Source organism: Leptodactylus fuscus, chromosome 7 (assembly GCF_031893055.1).
Source record: "Leptodactylus fuscus isolate aLepFus1 chromosome 7, aLepFus1.hap2, whole genome shotgun sequence".
NCBI lineage: Eukaryota > Metazoa > Chordata > Amphibia > Anura > Leptodactylidae > Leptodactylus > Leptodactylus fuscus.
The window spans coordinates 149162950-149182093 of NC_134271.1; the positions used below are offsets into that span (position 1 = coordinate 149162950).

A 19144-nucleotide genomic window follows, 5' to 3' on the forward strand; every position below is an offset into this window, starting at 1 on the left:
ATAATCTAGAGGCGGGGTATAGTCTGGAGGGGGTATAGTCTAGAGGCGGGGTATAGTCTGGAGGGGGTATAGTCTAGAGGCGGGGTATAGTCTAGAGGCGGAGCTGACATCTTTGCTATTCCTAGAGTCGGCCTTCTAGTGGACAGGTCTATATCCCTTGGTGCTGTGTCCCCCAATGAATATGAGAAAAAGATTTTACAGTGAGTACAGAAAAAAACCCCAAAACTATTTTTTGTCTGTAAATTAAAGTTGTGGTCTTTATCTTACAGGGCCGTCATTGTGGACTCGAAAATGTACCAGAAGCCATTTCCGAATGTTGGCACTCCTTGTAGTAGAGGTCTCACTTTTTCATTACACCTTTTCAATTATTTACCAAATATTCCTATGTAACATCTCAGACATGTCTGAACTTCAAGGGCTTTTCCAGGCTTCAGCTGAGCTCCTTAGAATAGGTCATCAATAGAGATGAGCGAGTAGTATTTGATTGAATACTCGTATCGGTCGAATACCACGCGGGAAAATTCCATTGAATTCAATGCAAAGACCTCCTCGTGCTCATCGTCCTGCTACTTCCGGAACTTGGAGGATCCAATGTGTCGAACTTTGGTTTCCATGGAAACCGGAACAACATTCCTGTTTTTTCCCATAGACTATAATATTATTCGATATTCGATCAAATACTACTCGCTCATCTCTAGTCTTCAATAACAGATCAAGTTAGATCTAACACCCCCTCTAATCTGATATTACCTCCTTCCCGCACTGTGCCGTACTATTACATCACATTGAGCATATAGATAGCGCTCAGTTCTTGGCGCTCAGTTCTTGGCAGCACTACAAAGGTGAGACCCGGGACTAGCCACTGGAGTCAGAAAATACTCCGACTCTAGCTGCTTAGCCCAATAGCAATCATGGCATCTGGCCGGATCGGGGCCAAGATCAGTCTCCTGCCACCAGCGCCGCACCTCCTATGAGGTGACCTGAAGAGAGCGCTTCAGGCGGCGCTATGCCAGGGCCTCAGGGAGGGCGGCATTTTTGGTTACCTAAGCCAATCTCAAGTAATCTCAAACCCCACTTCACGTAATTTATCATATATAATTTCCAAAGATATTGTTGGCCCCCCCACAGTGGCCAATTTCGTTCATTTACCCGATTCATCTCAGTAGCTGGGGCCATGTAGTCAACATCCAGGCGTGAGCCATGGGAGTCAGAGCTCTCAGTATAAAGCCTTTAGAACCAGGTCCACCATTTGTAATATATGGGGGCCCTATAAAGCCAAAGACTCTGAGTACCATAGACTTCCTCAGTCTTCTTCCACCCTCCATTATGACTGTGCCATGAGTAACGTGAACTGTGTGTTTCCTCCTAGATGATAAGACCCGGCAATTTTACCATCGTCTTTCTCAGTATAAAGATCACGTCCTGAGGATGACCTATAAATATTTCCAGGACGATCTGATCTATGTTGTGAAGAACTTGAATTCAGACACACTTCTGAGTGAGCTCAAGTCACAAAAGTTCACTGACGTGGAGGTGAGAAGACAATATAGGATCGCAGCCCTGCTTGTGCTTGGGTTACATTGAAGTGTTTGGCCTCAGGACATTATATATGGAGCGTTGCCCACTTTTTTGCGGAGCAGCACTATGATTTTTCAGGGGGCACCCGTGTAGCACTGTCATATTGTTACCTAAATAAAATTTAGAGTACACTATGCAATGCTATTTTATTTAGGAGTCCTATTGTATGGTACTATTATTTTCAGGGGATACATTGTGTGGCAGTATTATATTTAGACAGATTCCTTCACCTGGGGCAAAGATTCAGTGACTGGTCTTTGTGTAGGGAGATACGACATTCAAGTGCATCAGACCTTTAGGGAGCCTGCACACGGAGTTACGCTCCGCTCATTCTGAACATAAAAACTCATTCAGAATGAGCGCGTAAAAAGCAGCTCCCATTGACTTGAATGGGAGCCGGCATACGCGCGTATCACATTCAAAGCAATAGGGAAAAAATCCTCCCATTGATTTCAATGGGGAGCGCGCGCATGCCGGCACCCATTCAAGTCAATGAGAGCTGCTTTTTACGCGCTCATTCTGAACGAGTTTTTACGTTCAGAATGAGTGGAGCGTATACTCCGTGTGCAGGCTCCCTTACACTGCTTTTGGCTAGTAGCAAAGCTGTTCAGGGTTCCCACGGTTGGAAAATTACCAGCAGGGTTGTCAGAATCCTGGTTTGCCACAACCTGCCCTAAGTCAAGTGGTTTTTTGATGGAATTTGTCAAATATAACAGGTTATGGACTCTAGATTTTAAGGACACGTTGATCCAGGGTTTTATATTGACTGCCAGATTGGAGTCTGGAACAAATTTTTTCCCCTGAAATGGGGCAATTGTCATGAGCCTCATGGTTTTTTGCCTTCCTATGGATCAACACTGTAAGGATTGTAGGGTTATTGGTTGGACTTGCTGGACTGATGTCTTCATCCAACCTCATCTACTATGTAACTAAATTAGTGAAGGAAAGTGACCTGGGGATCTTGGGTAGCACATAGTGAGTCACAGCCAAAATTGCCATGTAACCTTATGGAAGGAACTGCTTTCTGTGCCGTCAGCACTACCATAGAGGGGTATCTAGGTGAACATCAACCCAGAGTTTTACATTTTCATTTGTGTTTTTTTTTTACTATTAAGTATCTGATATACAGTTATGATGGATTTTAGAGGAACAATCTGGTAGATTCAATAGATTCCTTCTTTTGTGTTGTAGAAATTCCAAAGTCTACAAAGTGACAAAAAACAATTTGCCTACATTCTTCTGAAAGATATATTTGACCATGGAAGACAAGCTGTGATTGCACTGTGGGTTAGTCTCTATGTCCTACAAAGGAAATCTTCTCTTCTTACCTTAGATGCTGTACTGGAAGAATTCCTAGTGGAAGGTAACTTTGTGTATAATCTTTTTATTTTGTTTTTCACTACTACTGAGCAAATTTAAAAAAAGAAAAAAAATAGCCGATCAGTAAATTCTTATTACGGTTCTGTATTAGAGATGGGTGAACCTGAAAATTTTGTTTCAGGTTTGGACGGTTCAGGTCAAAGATTAATATCGGGAAGTGAAATTTTTATACTTTGAGGTCAGAGCATAACAGGTGGATGCTCAGAAGAGGTGTAAAAAAAACAAAAACACTTCATACTCACCTTCCCTCACGTCTTCAGGGCTTCCAAGTATCTTTCTTTGGGTCCTCATCACTTTGGGTAACATCATCACTGAGGCATGGCACATAGGGTGCATCAACGTCAGGTCAAATGTGGTTCGATCCAAAATGATTCATTTATGTCTATTCTGTACGGTATTACAGCCTCCATTGTCTTGCCTTCAGAAAATCTAGCTCTTTAATAGGAAAGATTAAAGGGAATGTGTCACCAGATAATGATTTTTTTTTTTTCAACCAAGTTTTATATTCACCATATTTTTAAATAATTTTTGGTGAATTTTTAATTTTTTTCATATTATTAACTTTATTTAAAAATTTTTTTTTAAAAATCTGAATTCATGCAGTTCTGACTCTAACACGTGTATTGCAGTGTATAGTACTGAACCAGCAATCAGAGTATCGCTGGTTCACATCCCCAAGTGCGACATCATTATACAGTAAAAAAAAAAAGAAGTAAAATGTGTGAAAATCTTTTTATAAATTAATAAAGTCCCAAAATGTCCTTTTCCTACTTAAAATTAAATATATAAAAGATAGGGTTGAGCCGATCTTGACTTTTCAGGATCGATTTTAAAATCCAATTTTCGATCATTTTTCATTCGAACCCGATCTCGATCCCAATTCCGATCCCAATGCAAGTCAATGGGATTTTTTATTAATTTGAGATCGGATTTTAAAAGCAATCCTATTCACTATACAGCATGGAATCTAACACTTGAACGCTTTAATTGTTAGAATCCACGTTGTGTAGTGAATCAGTAAGTAGCCAGAGGATTTTTTTTTTTTTTTAATCCTCTGGCTACTTAGTCCCCCCTGGTGTCCACTTACCTACAGAGATGGCTGCTCCGGTGCCCGGTGTTCTTCTTTGCCTCGCTGCCGCTCCATGCTGCTCTTCTTGCCTCGCTGACCCCTGCCTCCCAGGTTAGGAGAGTGTGGGCGGGTACTGGGAGGGGAGACGTCAGACCCCAGAGTATAATAATCAGAGACCGAAGGGGATAACAACATAAAAAACACTGTCACTTACCTATCTCCGGTTCTGCTGCAGTCCTTGGTGGTGTTGGACATCTTCAATGACGTCACATGACCCGGGACGCAGGGAGGGAGAATCACAGAAGCCTGCCCGAAGAGGTAAGTAACACGGATTTTTATGTTCCCTCACCTCCCCTGAACCTCTGATCATTATACTCGGAGGGCTGAAAAGACCCCCGAGTATGATAATGATGTTTGTGGGGCCCGTGGTGTCACTTACTGATCCCGGCCCCTGCCAGGATCGGTAAGTAAATAGTGCCCGTTACCGGCTGGAATAACTCCAGTTGGTAACGGCCTATTCGGAAAAAAAATAAATGCAGCGGTAGCAGCTGTCGCCAGGCCCTTAGTGTCCTGGGCCCCGTGGCAGCCGCTACCCCTGCTACCCCGGTAGTTACGCCACTGACTTGGGCATTACAGCTGTATATTACATTGTTTCATTCCAGGTGAAAGTCTGGTGGAAAAAATTCTAATGGATGAAGATGGATACTCACTTCCCACCAAACTGAAAGGTATTACATATCTTATATTTTAGATTCTTAGAATAATACTAGAGTAATACAGCTCACTATGTAATACTTAGGGAATAGAAATCTAATATGATGGAGCACAACAGTCATTTATTTGGCACTAAAAAAACATAGAAAGCAATAGGGACATAATGCAAAAAAGTAATGTAATAAATACATCTAAAGCAGGGGTCTCAAACTCAATTTACCCCGGGGCCGCTGGAGGTAGAGTCTGGGTGAGGCTGCGCCGCATCAGGTTTCCCAATTTTTTTTTTCTACAAGTCGCCATATTCCGACAGCCGTAACTTTTTTATACGTCTGTGTACGGGGATGCCTACGGCGTTTTTTTGCGGGGCCGGGTGTACTTTTTAGTTCTACCATTTCCGGGAAATGTTATTGCTTTGATCACTTTTTATTCAAATTTTTATCAAAATCAAAACAGTGAAAAAACGGCGGTTTGGCACTTTTGACTATTTTTCCCGCTACGGCGTTTACTGTACAGGAAAAATATTTTTATAGATTTGTAGAGCGGGCGATTTCAGACGCGGGGATACCTAACATGTATATGTTTCACAGTATTTAACTACTTTTATTCTATATGTGTTCTAGGGAAAGGGGGGTGATTTGAATTTTTAATACTTTTTATATTTGTTTATATTTTTTTTTATTTTTTTTGCATTTATTAGACTCCCTAGGGGTGTTGAACCCCAGGGGGTCTGATCACCAATGCAATGCATTACAATGCTAATGCATTGCAAAAAATCATTATTTCTTTTGCAGGCTGCATAGACCAGCCTGCAAAAGAAAGAAATTGCAGACAAGCCTGCAATCACTGGCGCCTGCAATCACTGGCAAAATGGCGGCACCTATGCGCCGCTGGGAAAATGGCGCCTCCGGCGCAGTAGACACCCGGCAGGGTGGTCGCCATAGTTACACACCCGGCATGCGCCATACTATTACGGCGGATGTCGGGATGTCCGCCGGGGGCCGCAAACTATAGGCCTGCGGGCCGCGAGTTTGAGACCCCTGATCTAAAGTAACAATTGTATATGGGCAATATACACACACACACACACACACTTTGCTGTAGATTCTGTAGCTAAGGCTCCTGACTGATTCGGCCCATTCATTTGGGCCTAATCAAAGGTGGGAAGTCGCAACGGAACTGCATAAGGGCAGAAAATGAAGAGGAATCCGCGGTAGATGTCCCCATAATATTCTTCTTCACAGTTCTATCTTCTTGTATGGAATGGAATATATTATACTCCATTCCACCAAGTCTGCCTCAGCAAAAACCACCAAATTTCAGCTGTTTTTTCACCACGGCAAATTGTGCCACAAAGGGACCCACTGAGGCTCTGTCGCCCAGTGGCCCACAAAAACCTGGAACTGGCCCTGGTCCAAAGTGAACAACGTCCTTAAAATGTGCAAGTCTAAAAATATCTCACATTTAAAATGATTTCTCCTGGTGTTTATTCCTATAGATGCCAAGAACTGTCACAAGAATCACTTACATGGCAAAAATGAAAAACTTACAGAGAACATACCTCCGGCATGTAACCAGGGAGAGGAAAGTTTCCCCTTCTCTACACGTTATGTGAACCTCATCATTGTCTCTAGTGATCACTTTAGGAAACGTTCTGAGAATGAGCTCATAGAGACCGGGGTAAGACATGAAACCATTTTAAAGAAAACCCAAAATGTACTACAACGTATTTCTCTCAACAAGATCTTCCGTTGGTGCCACCGATCCAGACTTGTACCACATATGGTCATGGTGAGCGGAGTGCCTGGCGTAGGGAAGACCACGCTGATGCAGAAGTTTGTCTATGACTGGGTGAAGGGCGATCTCTACCAAAGATTCTCTTTTGTCTTTTTCTTCAAATTCCGAGAACTGAACAGACTGGATAAGGTTAGTCTGGAGACCATGATCCTTCATCAGTACCCATATCTGGAGGAGCAGCTGGAGAACATCTTACAAGATCCAGAGAAACTTCTCTTTATATTTGATGGATTAGATGAAAGCAATCATACAATGGATTTCACATCACGTGACTTGTGCTCTCATCCTAAACAGCTCGGACATTGCGGTCAGATTGTGGTTAGTTTGGTGAGAAAGTCTCTTCTTAATGGTTGTTCTGTCCTAATGACAAGTCGTCCAACCAGACTGGCATCAATTGATTGTAATGTTTTCGATCGAATAGTAGAAATCATTGGATTTTTTCCAGAAGAACGAAAGATTTACTTTGAAAATTTTTTCTCCAACCCTGAACTGTCAGAAAAGTCTTTTACTTATGTGAAGCAGAATGCCACCTTGTACACGTTCTGTTACCTCCCGTCCTACTGCTGGATCATCTGTACTGTATTATCCAAGGCCTTCCAGACAACAAGTAGTGACCAGCAGGTGACATTATTACCCAGAACAGTCACACAACTCTTTGCCATATTTATCGCCAACATTCTGTCCAATCACAGCCTGGAGAAAAGTGACGCTCAGAAGATCCTGCAGTCCATCGGATGGATGGGAGAACATGGAGTCATGAACCACCAAATTATTTTCGAAGATCGAGATCTGGATTCTTTTTATGTTGACAAGAAGTCAAAGCTCTTATCAAGTTTTCTTATAGAATCTGAGGAACCTGTGACCTATTCCTTCTTACATCTCACTGTTCAGGAATTCTTCTCTGCCCTGGTCCATTATACTGATTATTCTCCTGAGAAGTTACAGAAATCACTAGAAAAAGCCAAATCCTATCCTGATGGACGTGGTGAGATGTTCCTCCGTTTCCTGTGCGGTCTATCGGATGGCACCTCCAGGTCAATACTATCTGGATATCTGGACAAACAAGCAGCTCAGGCCTCCAGAGATGTGATCACTTGGCTGAAGAACTTTACATTAGAAGAAGAGAGTCTAGTGAAAAGTAAAGCTGAGAAGCGACATTTTCTTATGACATTCTACTATCTCTTTGAGTCCCGGAATGAAGGTCTAGTTCTGGAATCATTGCAATCCCGCAGAAGACTGGACCTTTCTGATGTTCACATGTCAGCTCTAGACTGCAAGGTGTTAGCATTCATCATGGAAACCTGCAAACATATAAAAGAATTAAATCTATGTAGGTGTTCCATAGACATTGAAGGAATGGAAAGCCTTAAACCAGCCTTAGATAACCTCCAGAATCTGAGGTATTTTATTTCTCTGCGGTATTACACTTCTGTTACTACATAGTTATTACTACTCCATGTTATTGTTCATTTGTCTATATTATAAATGCATAGAGAACAAATATTAGTAACTACAGAAGAGTCAACCAGTTCAGATCAAACTGGATTCAACTGCTGTCAAGGGATGTGGTAACGCAGGATCAGCTGCCGGATTTGGCAGCTAATGTGCACCATATGTGCCCTAGAAGTCACATCAGTGGAATCAGACACAATGTCACTTAGTCTAGTGGGAACAACCACCCCACGCTATTGAGAACTTGAGTTTCTGGATAGTAGGGATCATAAAACAAGACTTACACACAAGAGACCTGAGTGGGGACACTGTGGACCAGGAATCGCAAGATGGAGAAAAGTAGGGATCATAGTTAAGCAGGTTATACTGCTTCATAGTGTAGTTAAAGGAGGCCATGGTCTGTGGGCTCTGGTAAGTGCTAGGGGCCACAGGCAGGCTATTTGGGTATCACCAACATATCTGTTTGGGGCCATCCATTTCAGTTAGAATCATGGCTGCCATATCCCTTGTAAAACATGGACACTGAGAAGGTATCACCCCCCCCCCTCTTCCCCCACATTTCCCCATTTATCCCAAGGTTTTAGTGATGATATTTATTGATTTTACCGGGGACACTTTTTTTTTACACATTTGTAAATTACAGATTTTATCCTAAGGTACTTTACATGCGTCACCCAAATTTTTATTTTTATCATTCTTAAAGATTGGACCATATTAAGCTACCAGACATTGCCTGCATCCAGTTGGCCTCTGTAATACAGAATAACCAGTCTCTGAAGAAACTTGTCCTGTCTCATACCCGTCTGTCTGGTCTTCACTTCATTGGCTTGATGGCTGCTCTGTCCAGTTCGACCTGCCGGATACAGGAATTACAGTGAGTATAAGAGATGTGTACAGGATCAGATTAGAAATAGGTGAACCGATTACTCACAAAATGGGTTTGAGCCGAATATTCCAAATTGTTCTTTTTTTTTTTTAAAAAAAAAAAACAAACAAAAAAAAACAAAACTGAATAATCACTGATTTTTCTTGGACTAACTTAAATGGCCGACAACACATGTATTGAGAAGGGTATGCAGAAGATACATATGAGTGTGAGTCACTGTGTGATGTTCTAGAATCATCTAACATCACCTGACAGCCTCTTAGCCATTAGATAGTGGTAGGTGGTGGGATATACACTATGTAAGGGGTTGTGGACTTGAACACGAGGCATTACAGTAATGTTGGAGATAGTGAAGGGTCTGTGATTAATCTCACTGCATGATACAGAGCACTCAGTTCTGAAAAGCTTGCAACAAATAATTAGGAATAGGAGTGCAGAGTGTAGAGGTTGCAGTAGTCTTATGAGGCCATACAGTGACACAGTGGAAGAGTGGGGAGGCGATAGTGGCATGAGGAGGCCATACAGTGACCCAGTGGCAGAGTGTTGAGGTTGCAGTAGCCTTATGAGGCCATACAGTGACCCAGTGGCAGTGTGTTTAGGTTGCAGTAGCCTTATAAGGCCATACAGTGACCCAGTCGCAGAGTGTAGAGGTTGCAGTAGTCTTATGAGGCCATACAGTGACACAGTGGAAGAGTGGGGAGGCGATAGTGGCATGAGGAGGCCATACAGTGACCCAGTGGCAGAGTGTTGAGGTTGCAGTAGCCTTATGAGGCCATACAGTGACCCAGTGGCATGAGGAGGCCATACAGTGACCCAGTGGCAGAGTGTGGAGGTTGCAGTAGCATTATGAGGCCATATAGTGACCCAGTGGCATAGTGTGGAGGTTGGAGTAGCCTTGTGAGGCCATACAGTGACCCAGTGGCAGAGTGGGGAGGCGGCAGTAGCATGAGGCGGCGATACAGTTACCCAGTGGCAGAGTGTGGAGGTTGCAGTAGCCTTATGAGGTTATACAGTGACCCAGTAGTCGAGTGTGGAGGTTGCAGCAGCCTTATGAGGCCATACAGTGACCCAGTGGTTGAGTGGAGTGGTTTCAGCAGCATGAGGAGGCTATACAGTCATCCAGTGGCAAAGAGAGAAGGTGGCAGCAGCCTTATGAGACCATACAGTAATCCAGTGAGTTCTCCTTGGGGTAACTATGGCCCTTGCCACACTAAACACTCGCTCTGAGGTTATACTACTGGCTAGGCAGGACAGCTGTTTCAGGGCAAACTCGGCCATGTTGTGGTCACAAATTCAGTTTTAGCTGCCTAAAAGTCCAGTGGATCTTCCACGATGGGTGGCAGGGTACACTTTAAGTATGCCACCACCTGCTGCTTCAAGTTCTGCGCTGTGTCTAGCTGCTGATGAGCAGCTTCTTCACTATGCGGGTGAAGAAAGCTGCTCATCAGTGACTCTAGGCTCAGGCTGGTGCTGATGGAGCCGATAATGCTCCTGCCACCCCTACTTCCTCCCACACCTGCCATGCCACTGCAAGGGCCCCCCGGTTCGGACATGCGAGAGTATGGATGATGGCACAGATAGGCAGCGGCCAACTTGCAATGTAGCATTTCTCTAAAGTAGTTCAGTTTGTTCTCCCTTTCAGTGAGTGTAAAAAAGGCCCCCATTTTTCCCTGGTAGTGAGGGTCTAACATGGTGGAGAGCCAGTAATCCTCCCTCAGCCGAATGGTGACAGTTCGGTTGTCACTGGCCAAGCAAGTGATCATGCATCGGGCCATTTGTGTAAGTTACTCTGAGGGACTTCCTGCATCCATTTCCACTGCATACTGTCACGGTGTGTCTGGGTCATCTGCCTCGTCCTCCTCATTTTCCTATTGCTATTCCTGTTGCTCCTGCTCCTCCTCTCTACCCATTTAGCTAGACATTGCTTGTGCTTCAATGTACTCCTCCTCCATTTCAGCCCCTGGTGACTGACCGACAAAAGTGGCCTCCTCAAAGTGAACGAGCAAACGGCAGATGTCAAACATGAGATGCTACTAGCTAACATTAAAGTTACACAGGGGAGTACCTCCACTTGTATCATCAAAAAATCATTTATGGCTTTTCTCTGTTCATATAGTCAATCCAAGATATGGAGGGTTGAATTCCAACGGGTGGAAACATTGCATATCCGCCTATGTTATGGAAGGCCGTTCTACCGCTGCAGCTCAAGGAAGGTGTGTTTGGCTGTGTACTAGTGGCTGAAGTGCATGGAAAGTTTCCTTGACATTATTAGGATGTCTTGAAGATTGGTGGAACACTTAAGGAAATGCTTAACAACCAGATTGAACACGTGCGCCATGCAGGGCACATGGCTCAGCCCCCTTTGACACAGCACCGACACCATGTTTTTCCCATTGTCACCACGGTTCAAATTTTAATTTCCTTTGGAGAAAGCCAGGATTCGATTTCTTGATTGAGACAATAAAGGAGTTCCTCCCCTGTGTGACTTTGTTTTCCCAGGTAAAAGAAGTGTAGAACAGTGTGACAAAGCTGTGCCCTGCACATGTGGTATGCTGGAGGAGCAATGGGAGTTATCCCTGCATTGGAGGCTGAGGACCCAGTGGAGGATGAGATGGAAATTGCAAGACCAATGGTGTGAGAATGTGGAGGTAGAATCTGTGTCACCTGTCCAGTGTGGAGGTTGCAGCATCCTTAGGAGGCCATACAGTGGCCTAGTGGCAGAGTGAGGAGGTGGCAGCAGCGTGAGTAGGCCACAAAGTGACAAGTTGATATAATGTGGATAACAATAGCCTTAGGAGGCCATATAGTGACCCGGTGGCAGAGTGAGGAGGTGGCAGCAGCATGAGGAGGCCATAAAGTCACCAAGTGGCAGAGTGAGGAGATGGCATCAGTGTGAGGAGGCCATACAGTCACCCAGTGGCAGAGTGAGGAGGTGGCAGCAGCGGAAGTAGGCCACAGAGTTGCAAGTTGATATAATGTGAAGCGAATTATAATGTGGTAGTGAGGGTCTAACACGGTGGAGAGCCAGTAGTCCTCCCAATTGCGATCGGTTACATTGTCATCCAATAATGTCTGCAGGTCACTGATGTCCTCTTCAACGGTCTCTAGCCAGGAGCCTGACTGCTCACAGCACTAGCTCCCACACCACTCTCCTCATCACTACTACTGGAGGAAGCGGCAGTTGTCACCTCCAGATCTTGTTTGGGCACTAGTTGCTGACTGTCCAGTAGTAGCTCAATCACAATGTATAGTGGATCTGAGCCCACAGCATACAGTAATTCTCTAGCTGAGGGAACATAAAAGGACAGAGGCATGTTCAGGACACCTGAGGGTATAGGGCCTGTTTCTGGGCCATGTCAACTAAGGGTTGTATCTGATGAATCTACCGACTCTGACTCTTAGCTGGGGGTGTCTGATGTGACTTGGGATGAAGTGGATGACTGAGTCAACCAGTCTTCAACTGTTGAGTCGCTGGTCAAGACACAATCGCGATTTGACACTCGAAGCTCAGACCTCTGTCACTGACCCCTGCTGCCACACCCCCTTAGTTTGCTGTGACCTGTGCCTGCGCCAGAAACATTTAGCTCTATGGCTCTCCCCTGTGCATGTCCTGTCACCTCTCTGTCTGACATATTGAGTAATGGCCTGTAATTTTATACTGGGAACAAAATTGAGAATATTTCTTTTATTTGTTTCCCCACTATTAAACACCTTTAAAATAAGTGTGAGAATAACAGGTAACTGTGGAGATTGGTGGCTAAGAATTCTTGATTTTTGCCAAGACTGTATTGAGAAATGGGCTGTAAATGTATACTCTGTACACACAATGGCTAATAATCCCCTAATTTCTTTCCCCACTTTTGAACGCCTTTAAAAAGGCATGAGAACAGATAAGTGCAGGTATTAGTGGATGATAATTCACTGGTTTTGGCTGTAAAAGGCTTGTTTTGTTCCACCTTGAATACACAAGTATGAGTAATGAGCACCAGTATAATGGCAGTGAGCAGTACAATGTGTATTAATGATGCTGCAACCACCCCAAGTTCTTCTTTGATTACCTCCCTATACTTTCCCTTCACCTTCAATCCTCTTTCCCTGAGCTTGTATCTGTTTTCTAACACTGTCCCTAGCTCCTGATGACTGCCTGTCCCTGCAGTAAGAGCGATGTGAAATGACTGTACCTAAAATGTGACTTCACAGGGCAGCTTGCTGCTGAATAGCTGTATGCTTGGCATTGTGGGTGATCCCGTGTTCCCAGAGTTCCCTGCCCCTTATCCTAACATGTGCGGTGGCCAATTTATGAAAAAATGCGATTCGATGCATCGAAGCTTGAAGAAGTCCGGATTCAGGGCGATTTGAAGATTTCCTGAAATTTAGATCGAATTCCACTTCTGCAGAATCGATTTGCTCATCCCTAGTAATAATGTACAGACAGGAGGTGAATGGATGGAGGACACAGGAGCCGCAGTTTGAAGACTGCAATAGTCAGTGGAGGATGGAGACTTTGCTGCAGAAGATGACTGGTGACACCAGTTCCTCTATTCAGCTTACATTTATAGTTTACAGATTACATTTGCTGCAATTATCTCTGTTTTATGACATACCAAAAAGTGAGGACAAGACGTGGCGTCTAGAGAAAACATTGTGTCTTAATAATATATACACAAGTTACAGATTTTATACTAATATTCTTTGAACACCTCACTCACATCACATCTTCTTGTTCTTACAGTTTAGCAGAGAATTATCTACCAGACATATCAAACACTTCCTGCGCCCCGCTGGCCTCTGTAATAAGGGAAAACCAGTCCCTGAAGACACTTGTCCTGTCCAGAAACAATCTTGGTTCTCACTTCAGTGACTTGGTGGATCCTCTTTCCAGTCCAGCCTGCAGGATAGAGGAATTACAGTGAGTATAAGAGATTTATTATTATTATTATTATTATTATTATTATTATTGTTTATTTATATAGCACCATTAATTCCATGGTGCTGGACATTATTATATTAATTCCATGGTGCTGTACATTATTATATTACTTCCATGGTGCTGTACATTATTATATTACTTCCATGGTGCTGGACATTATTATATTAATTCCATGGTGCTGGACATTATTATATTAATTCCATGGTGCTGGACATTATTATATTAATTCCATGGTGCTGTACATTATTATATTAATTCCATGGTGCTGTGCATTATTATATTACTCCCATGGTGCTGTACATTATTATATTAATCCCATGGTGCTCTGTACATTATTATATTAATTCCATGGTGCTGTACATTATTATATTACTTCCATGGTGCTGTACATTATTATATTAATTCCATAGTGCTGTACATTATTATATTAATTCCATGGTGTTGTACATTATTATATTACTTCCATGGTGCTGTACATTATTATATTAATTCCATAGTGCTGTACATTATTATATTAATTCCATGGTGCTGGACATTATTATATTAATTCCATGGTGCTGTACATTATTATATTACTTCCATGGTGCTGTACATTATTATATTAATTCCATAGTGCTGTACATTATTATATTAATTCCATGGTGCTGTACATTATTATATTAATTCCATAGTGCTGTACATTATTATATTACTTCCATGGTGCTGTACATTATTATATTAGTTCCATGGTGTTGTACATTATTATATTACTTCCATGGTGTTGTAAATTATTATATTAATTCCATAGTGCTGTACATTATATTAATTCCATGGTGCTGTACATTATTATATTAATTCCATGGTGCTGTACATTATTATATTAATTCCATAGTGCTGTACATTATTATATTAATTCCATGGTGTTGTACATTATTATATTAGTTCCATGGTGTTGTACATTATTATATTACTTCCATGGTGTTGTAAATTATTATATTAATTCCATAGTGCTGTACATTATATTAATTCCATGGTGCTGTACATTATTATATTAATTCCATGGTGCTGTACATTATTATATTAATTCCATAGTGCTGTACATTATTATATTAATTCCATGGTGTTGTACATTATTATATTAATTCCATGGTGCTGTACATTATTATATTAATTCCATGGTGTTGTACATTATTATATTAATTCCATGGTGCTGAACATTATTATATTAATTCCATGGTGATGTACATTATTATATTAATTCCATGGTGCTGTACAGTATTATATTAATCCCATGGTGCTGTACATTATTATATTAATTCCATGGTGCTGTATATTATTATATTAATTCCATGGTGCTGTACATTATTATATTAATTCCATGGTGCTGTACATTATTATATTCCATGGTGCTGGACATTATTATATTAATTCCATGGTGCTGTACATTATTATATTAATTCCATGGTGCTGTACATTATTATATTATTTCCATGGTGTTGTACATTATTATATTAATTCTATGGTGCTGTACATTATTATATTAATTCCATGGTGCTGTACAATATTATATTAATTCCATGGTGCTGGACATTATTATATTAATCCCATGGTGCTTTACATTTGGGGGTTACATACAATACACAGAATATACAGGTAGATATAATACTAACATCGGCTGGCACAGTGGGGTAGAGGGCCCTGCCCGCGAGGGCTTACAATCTATGGGGGAAGGGGGGTAGAGACAGAAGGAGAGGGGGAGACTGTACAGATGGCGGTGCGGTGATAGTATTATTGGGGGGGTGTAGGCCTTCCTGAATAGGGGAGTCTTCAGGGCCTTCTTGAAGCCTGTGATTGTGGGGGTCAGTCTTATGTGTCGTGGTAAGGAGTTCCAGAGTATGGGGGATGCACAGGAGAAATCTTGGAGACGGTTGTGTGAGGAGCGGATGAGAGCAGAGCGGAGTAGGAGGTCATTGGAGGATCTGAGGTTACATGTGGGCAGGTAGCGGGAGATTAGGTCAGAGATATATGGAGGGGACAGGGTGTGGATGAGGTCGGAGATATATGAAGGGGACAGGTTGTGGATGGCTTTGTATGTTAGCGTTAGTAGCTTGAACGCAATTCGCTGGGCTATAGGTAGCCAGTGGATGGACTGGCAGAGGGGAGCAGCCGATGAAGATCGGGAGGTGAGGTGGATTAAGCAAGCAGTGCAGTTTAAGGTGGACTGGAGGGGGGCGAGGGTGTTAGCTGGGAGTCCATGGAGAAGGGTGTTGCAGTAGTCTAGGCGGGAGATTATGAGGGCCTGGACGAGCATCTTAGTAGTTTCAGGGATGAGAAAGGGGCGAATTCGATGGATGTTCTTGAGCTGGAGGCGGCAGGAGGTGTTGAAGGTTTGAATGTGAGAGATGTAAGAGATGTGTACAGGAGGAGACATGTGGGGGACAAGACGCTCTTGAGGCCTTTCACCATTACCTAACGGTATTTGGAATGAGCTTGGCTTGATACTTGCATTTGATTGTACTGAAATCTATGTATTCACTTGTATTCTATGGGTCAGTACAATTCCAGAAATACTACTTTTATATAGTTTTTTTCCATTTTAACCCAAAACTTGGCAAATAAATAACAATTTCTTGGAGTTGCCATATTTGGACACCCATAATTTTTTTATTTTTTTATTTCCATATAGGGGATACACAGGGCATCTTTCCTGCCGGGCCAGCTATAATTTTAGTTATACCTTTTTGGGGAACATCTGATGTTTTTGCTTTTTATTCACATTTTCATAGTAAACAGCGTAAAAACATTGGTGCAAGCGATGTGCTTGCAAAGCACATGGAGCCCATAGTCTATGGGCTCCGTGTGCTTAACTGCACAGCGCCTGCATTAGCGTTGGTATTCTGTTCGGGGGACGCCTTGCGGACGGAATACAAGCGCTAGTGTGAACCAACCCTAAGTCTGGTTCAGTGGGCGACACAATCATGGGGAAGACTGCTGACATGACAGATGGCCGTCACTGACACTCCACAAGGAGGGGGACCCATAAAAGGTCATTGCTAAAGAAACTGGCTATTCACACAGTGCTGTATCAAAGCATAATAATGGAAAGTGGAGTGGTAGAAAAAAGTGCACAAGCAGGGGCGTAACTAGGAATGGCTGGACCCTGTGGTGAACTTTTGACCTGTGCCCCCCCCCCGACCGACGCAAAGACCTCGACCCCTAACGCCGCCCCCCCCCCCCCGCGTGCACATTTCTAATTTTCCATTCACCTCAATGTTTTAGTGATGACGTTTATGAATGTTACTGGGGACATTTTTTCAATATATATTCACAATTTACAGATTTTTATCTTAAGGCACTTCATATTGATCACAATTTATATTCTGCTTATTCTTACAGTTTGGCTGGTAGTGACCTACCAGACACTTCCTGCACCCAGTTGGCCTCTGTAATAAGGAATAACCAGTCCCTGAAGAGACTTGGCCTGTCTGGTAAGCGTCTGTCCGGTCCTCACTTGATGGCCGCTCTGTCCAGTCCAGCCTGCAGGATAGAAGAATTACAGTGAGTATAAGAGATGTGCATATTCTTCCCATGTTCTCACTTAAACCAAAACAATTCTCTCTAGGCTGCGCTGATGACGTCCAAAGAGACAGAAACAGTGCCGTCCGTAGCTGAGAAATTGATTTGGTTATAACCCCGCATTATGCAGTAAAGGCTTCTGGGAAGTCGGGCATGTTGTTCAGGGTGCTTGCTATAGAGGGCAGCATAACAGAGGCACTGTCTCCCTGTCTACATCTTGGGAGACAGATTTGCATATTCTTCCCATGTAAGAGATGTGTACAGGAGGAGACTACAACTAGGTGAATCGATTAGTCACATTTTTGTTTTGGGCTGAATATTTCAAATTGTTCGTTTTTTAACAAGATCGAACAATCATTGATTTTTCTTGGACTAACTTAAATGGCCGGCGACACTTGTATTGAGAAGGATATGCAGAAGGAAAGGATGATTTTTTGCAATGCATTAGCATTGTAAGGCATTGCATTAGTGATCAGACACCCTGGGGTTCAAGACCCCTAGGGGGTCTAATAAATGCAAAAAAATAAAAAAAATAAGTTTAAAAAAAAATGTAAAAAGTATTAAAAATTCAAATCACCCCCCTTTCCCTATAACACATATAAAAGTAGTTAAATACTGTGAAATACATACATGTTAGGTATCCCCGTGTCTGAAATCGCCCGCTCTACAAATCTATACAAATATTTTTCCTGTTCAGTAAACGCTGTAGTGGGTAAAAATAGTCAAAAGTGCCAAACCGCCGTTTTTTCACTGTTTTGATTCTGATAAAAATTTGAATAAAAAGTGATCAAAGCAATAACATTTCCCGAAAATGGTAGAACTAAAAAGTACACCCGGCCCTGCAAAAAAAGACGCCCTATGCATCCCCGTACACTTACGTATAAAAAAGTTACGGCCATCGGAATATGGTGACTTTTAGAAAAAAAATTTTTAAACAAAGCTTTGGATATTTTTTAAGGGGTCAAAATGTAAATAAAACCATATACATTTGGTATCCCTGGAACCGTACCGAAACACAGAATACAGCGGACATGTCATTTTGGCTGCACAGTGAACGCCGTAAAACCAAAGCCCGTAAGAAAGTCGCAGAAATGCATTTTTTCTTCAAATCCACCCCATTCTGAATTTTTTTCCTGCTTCCCAGTACATTATATAGAATACTTAATGATGGCATCATGAAGAAAAATTTGTCCCACAAAGATTAAGACCTCATATGGCTCTGGGAGCAGAGAAATAAAAAAGTTATGGGGTTTAGAAGGAGGGGAGTCAAAAACTAAAAACGAAAATTAAAAAATGCCATCGGCATTTGAGTCACCTCGTGGCCTGCCTCATGGAAATGGAAGGAGAGTGGCGAAAGTGGCTTCTTGCATCGAATGCTTGACTTATGTTGGTCTCATACACCAGACCACATGGACACTTGATCAAATACACAACAGATGTAAAGTCACAAGTGAAGTAGTCGGGTAACATGATGATGCCTTGACCAATATGAAGACGAAAAACTTGCCCTTGAGAACATGATTGCATTGTAAACAGTTGAGACGGGAGGTGAATGGAGGACACAGGAGCTGCAGATTGAAAAATGCAATAGTCAGGGGAGGATGGAGACTTCACCGCAGCAGGTGACTGGTGACACAAGTTCCTCCCTCCAACTTAGATTTTACACTTTACCCATACCTCCCAATCACCAGATTCAGCGGGACAGTCCCAGATTCTGGATCCTGTCCCACCATCTTGGTCTGTGGAACTCTGAGTCTGTGTTTCAACTCATCATGGAATACAATGG

The 19144-nt window shown here is 42.6% G+C and overlaps 1 protein-coding gene and 1 long non-coding RNA gene across 2 annotated transcripts in view; both read left to right on the plus strand.

The window, feature by feature from the left end:
* The first annotated feature begins 272 nt into the window (after positions 1 to 272).
* The window catches only part of LOC142214330 (NACHT, LRR and PYD domains-containing protein 12-like), a 75225-nt gene continuing 56353 nt past the window's right edge, over positions 273 to 19144 (plus strand). Inside the window, exons 1-7 of the mRNA XM_075283256.1 lie at positions 273 to 337; positions 1370 to 1533; positions 2770 to 2941; positions 4690 to 4755; positions 6237 to 7935; positions 13606 to 13782; positions 17179 to 17340. Of these exons, the coding sequence (XP_075139357.1) occupies positions 292 to 337; positions 1370 to 1533; positions 2770 to 2941; positions 4690 to 4755; positions 6237 to 7935; positions 13606 to 13782; positions 17179 to 17340 (2486 nt within the window). The 5' untranslated portion in view covers positions 273 to 291. The remainder of the gene's footprint in view (positions 338 to 1369; positions 1534 to 2769; positions 2942 to 4689; positions 4756 to 6236; positions 7936 to 13605; positions 13783 to 17178; positions 17341 to 19144) is intronic.
* On the plus strand, positions 9376 to 9696 carry LOC142214331 (uncharacterized). Its single transcript, XR_012717268.1, has 3 exons — positions 9376 to 9405; positions 9575 to 9625; positions 9671 to 9696. It is a non-coding gene; the product is annotated as an uncharacterized LOC142214331 (long non-coding RNA).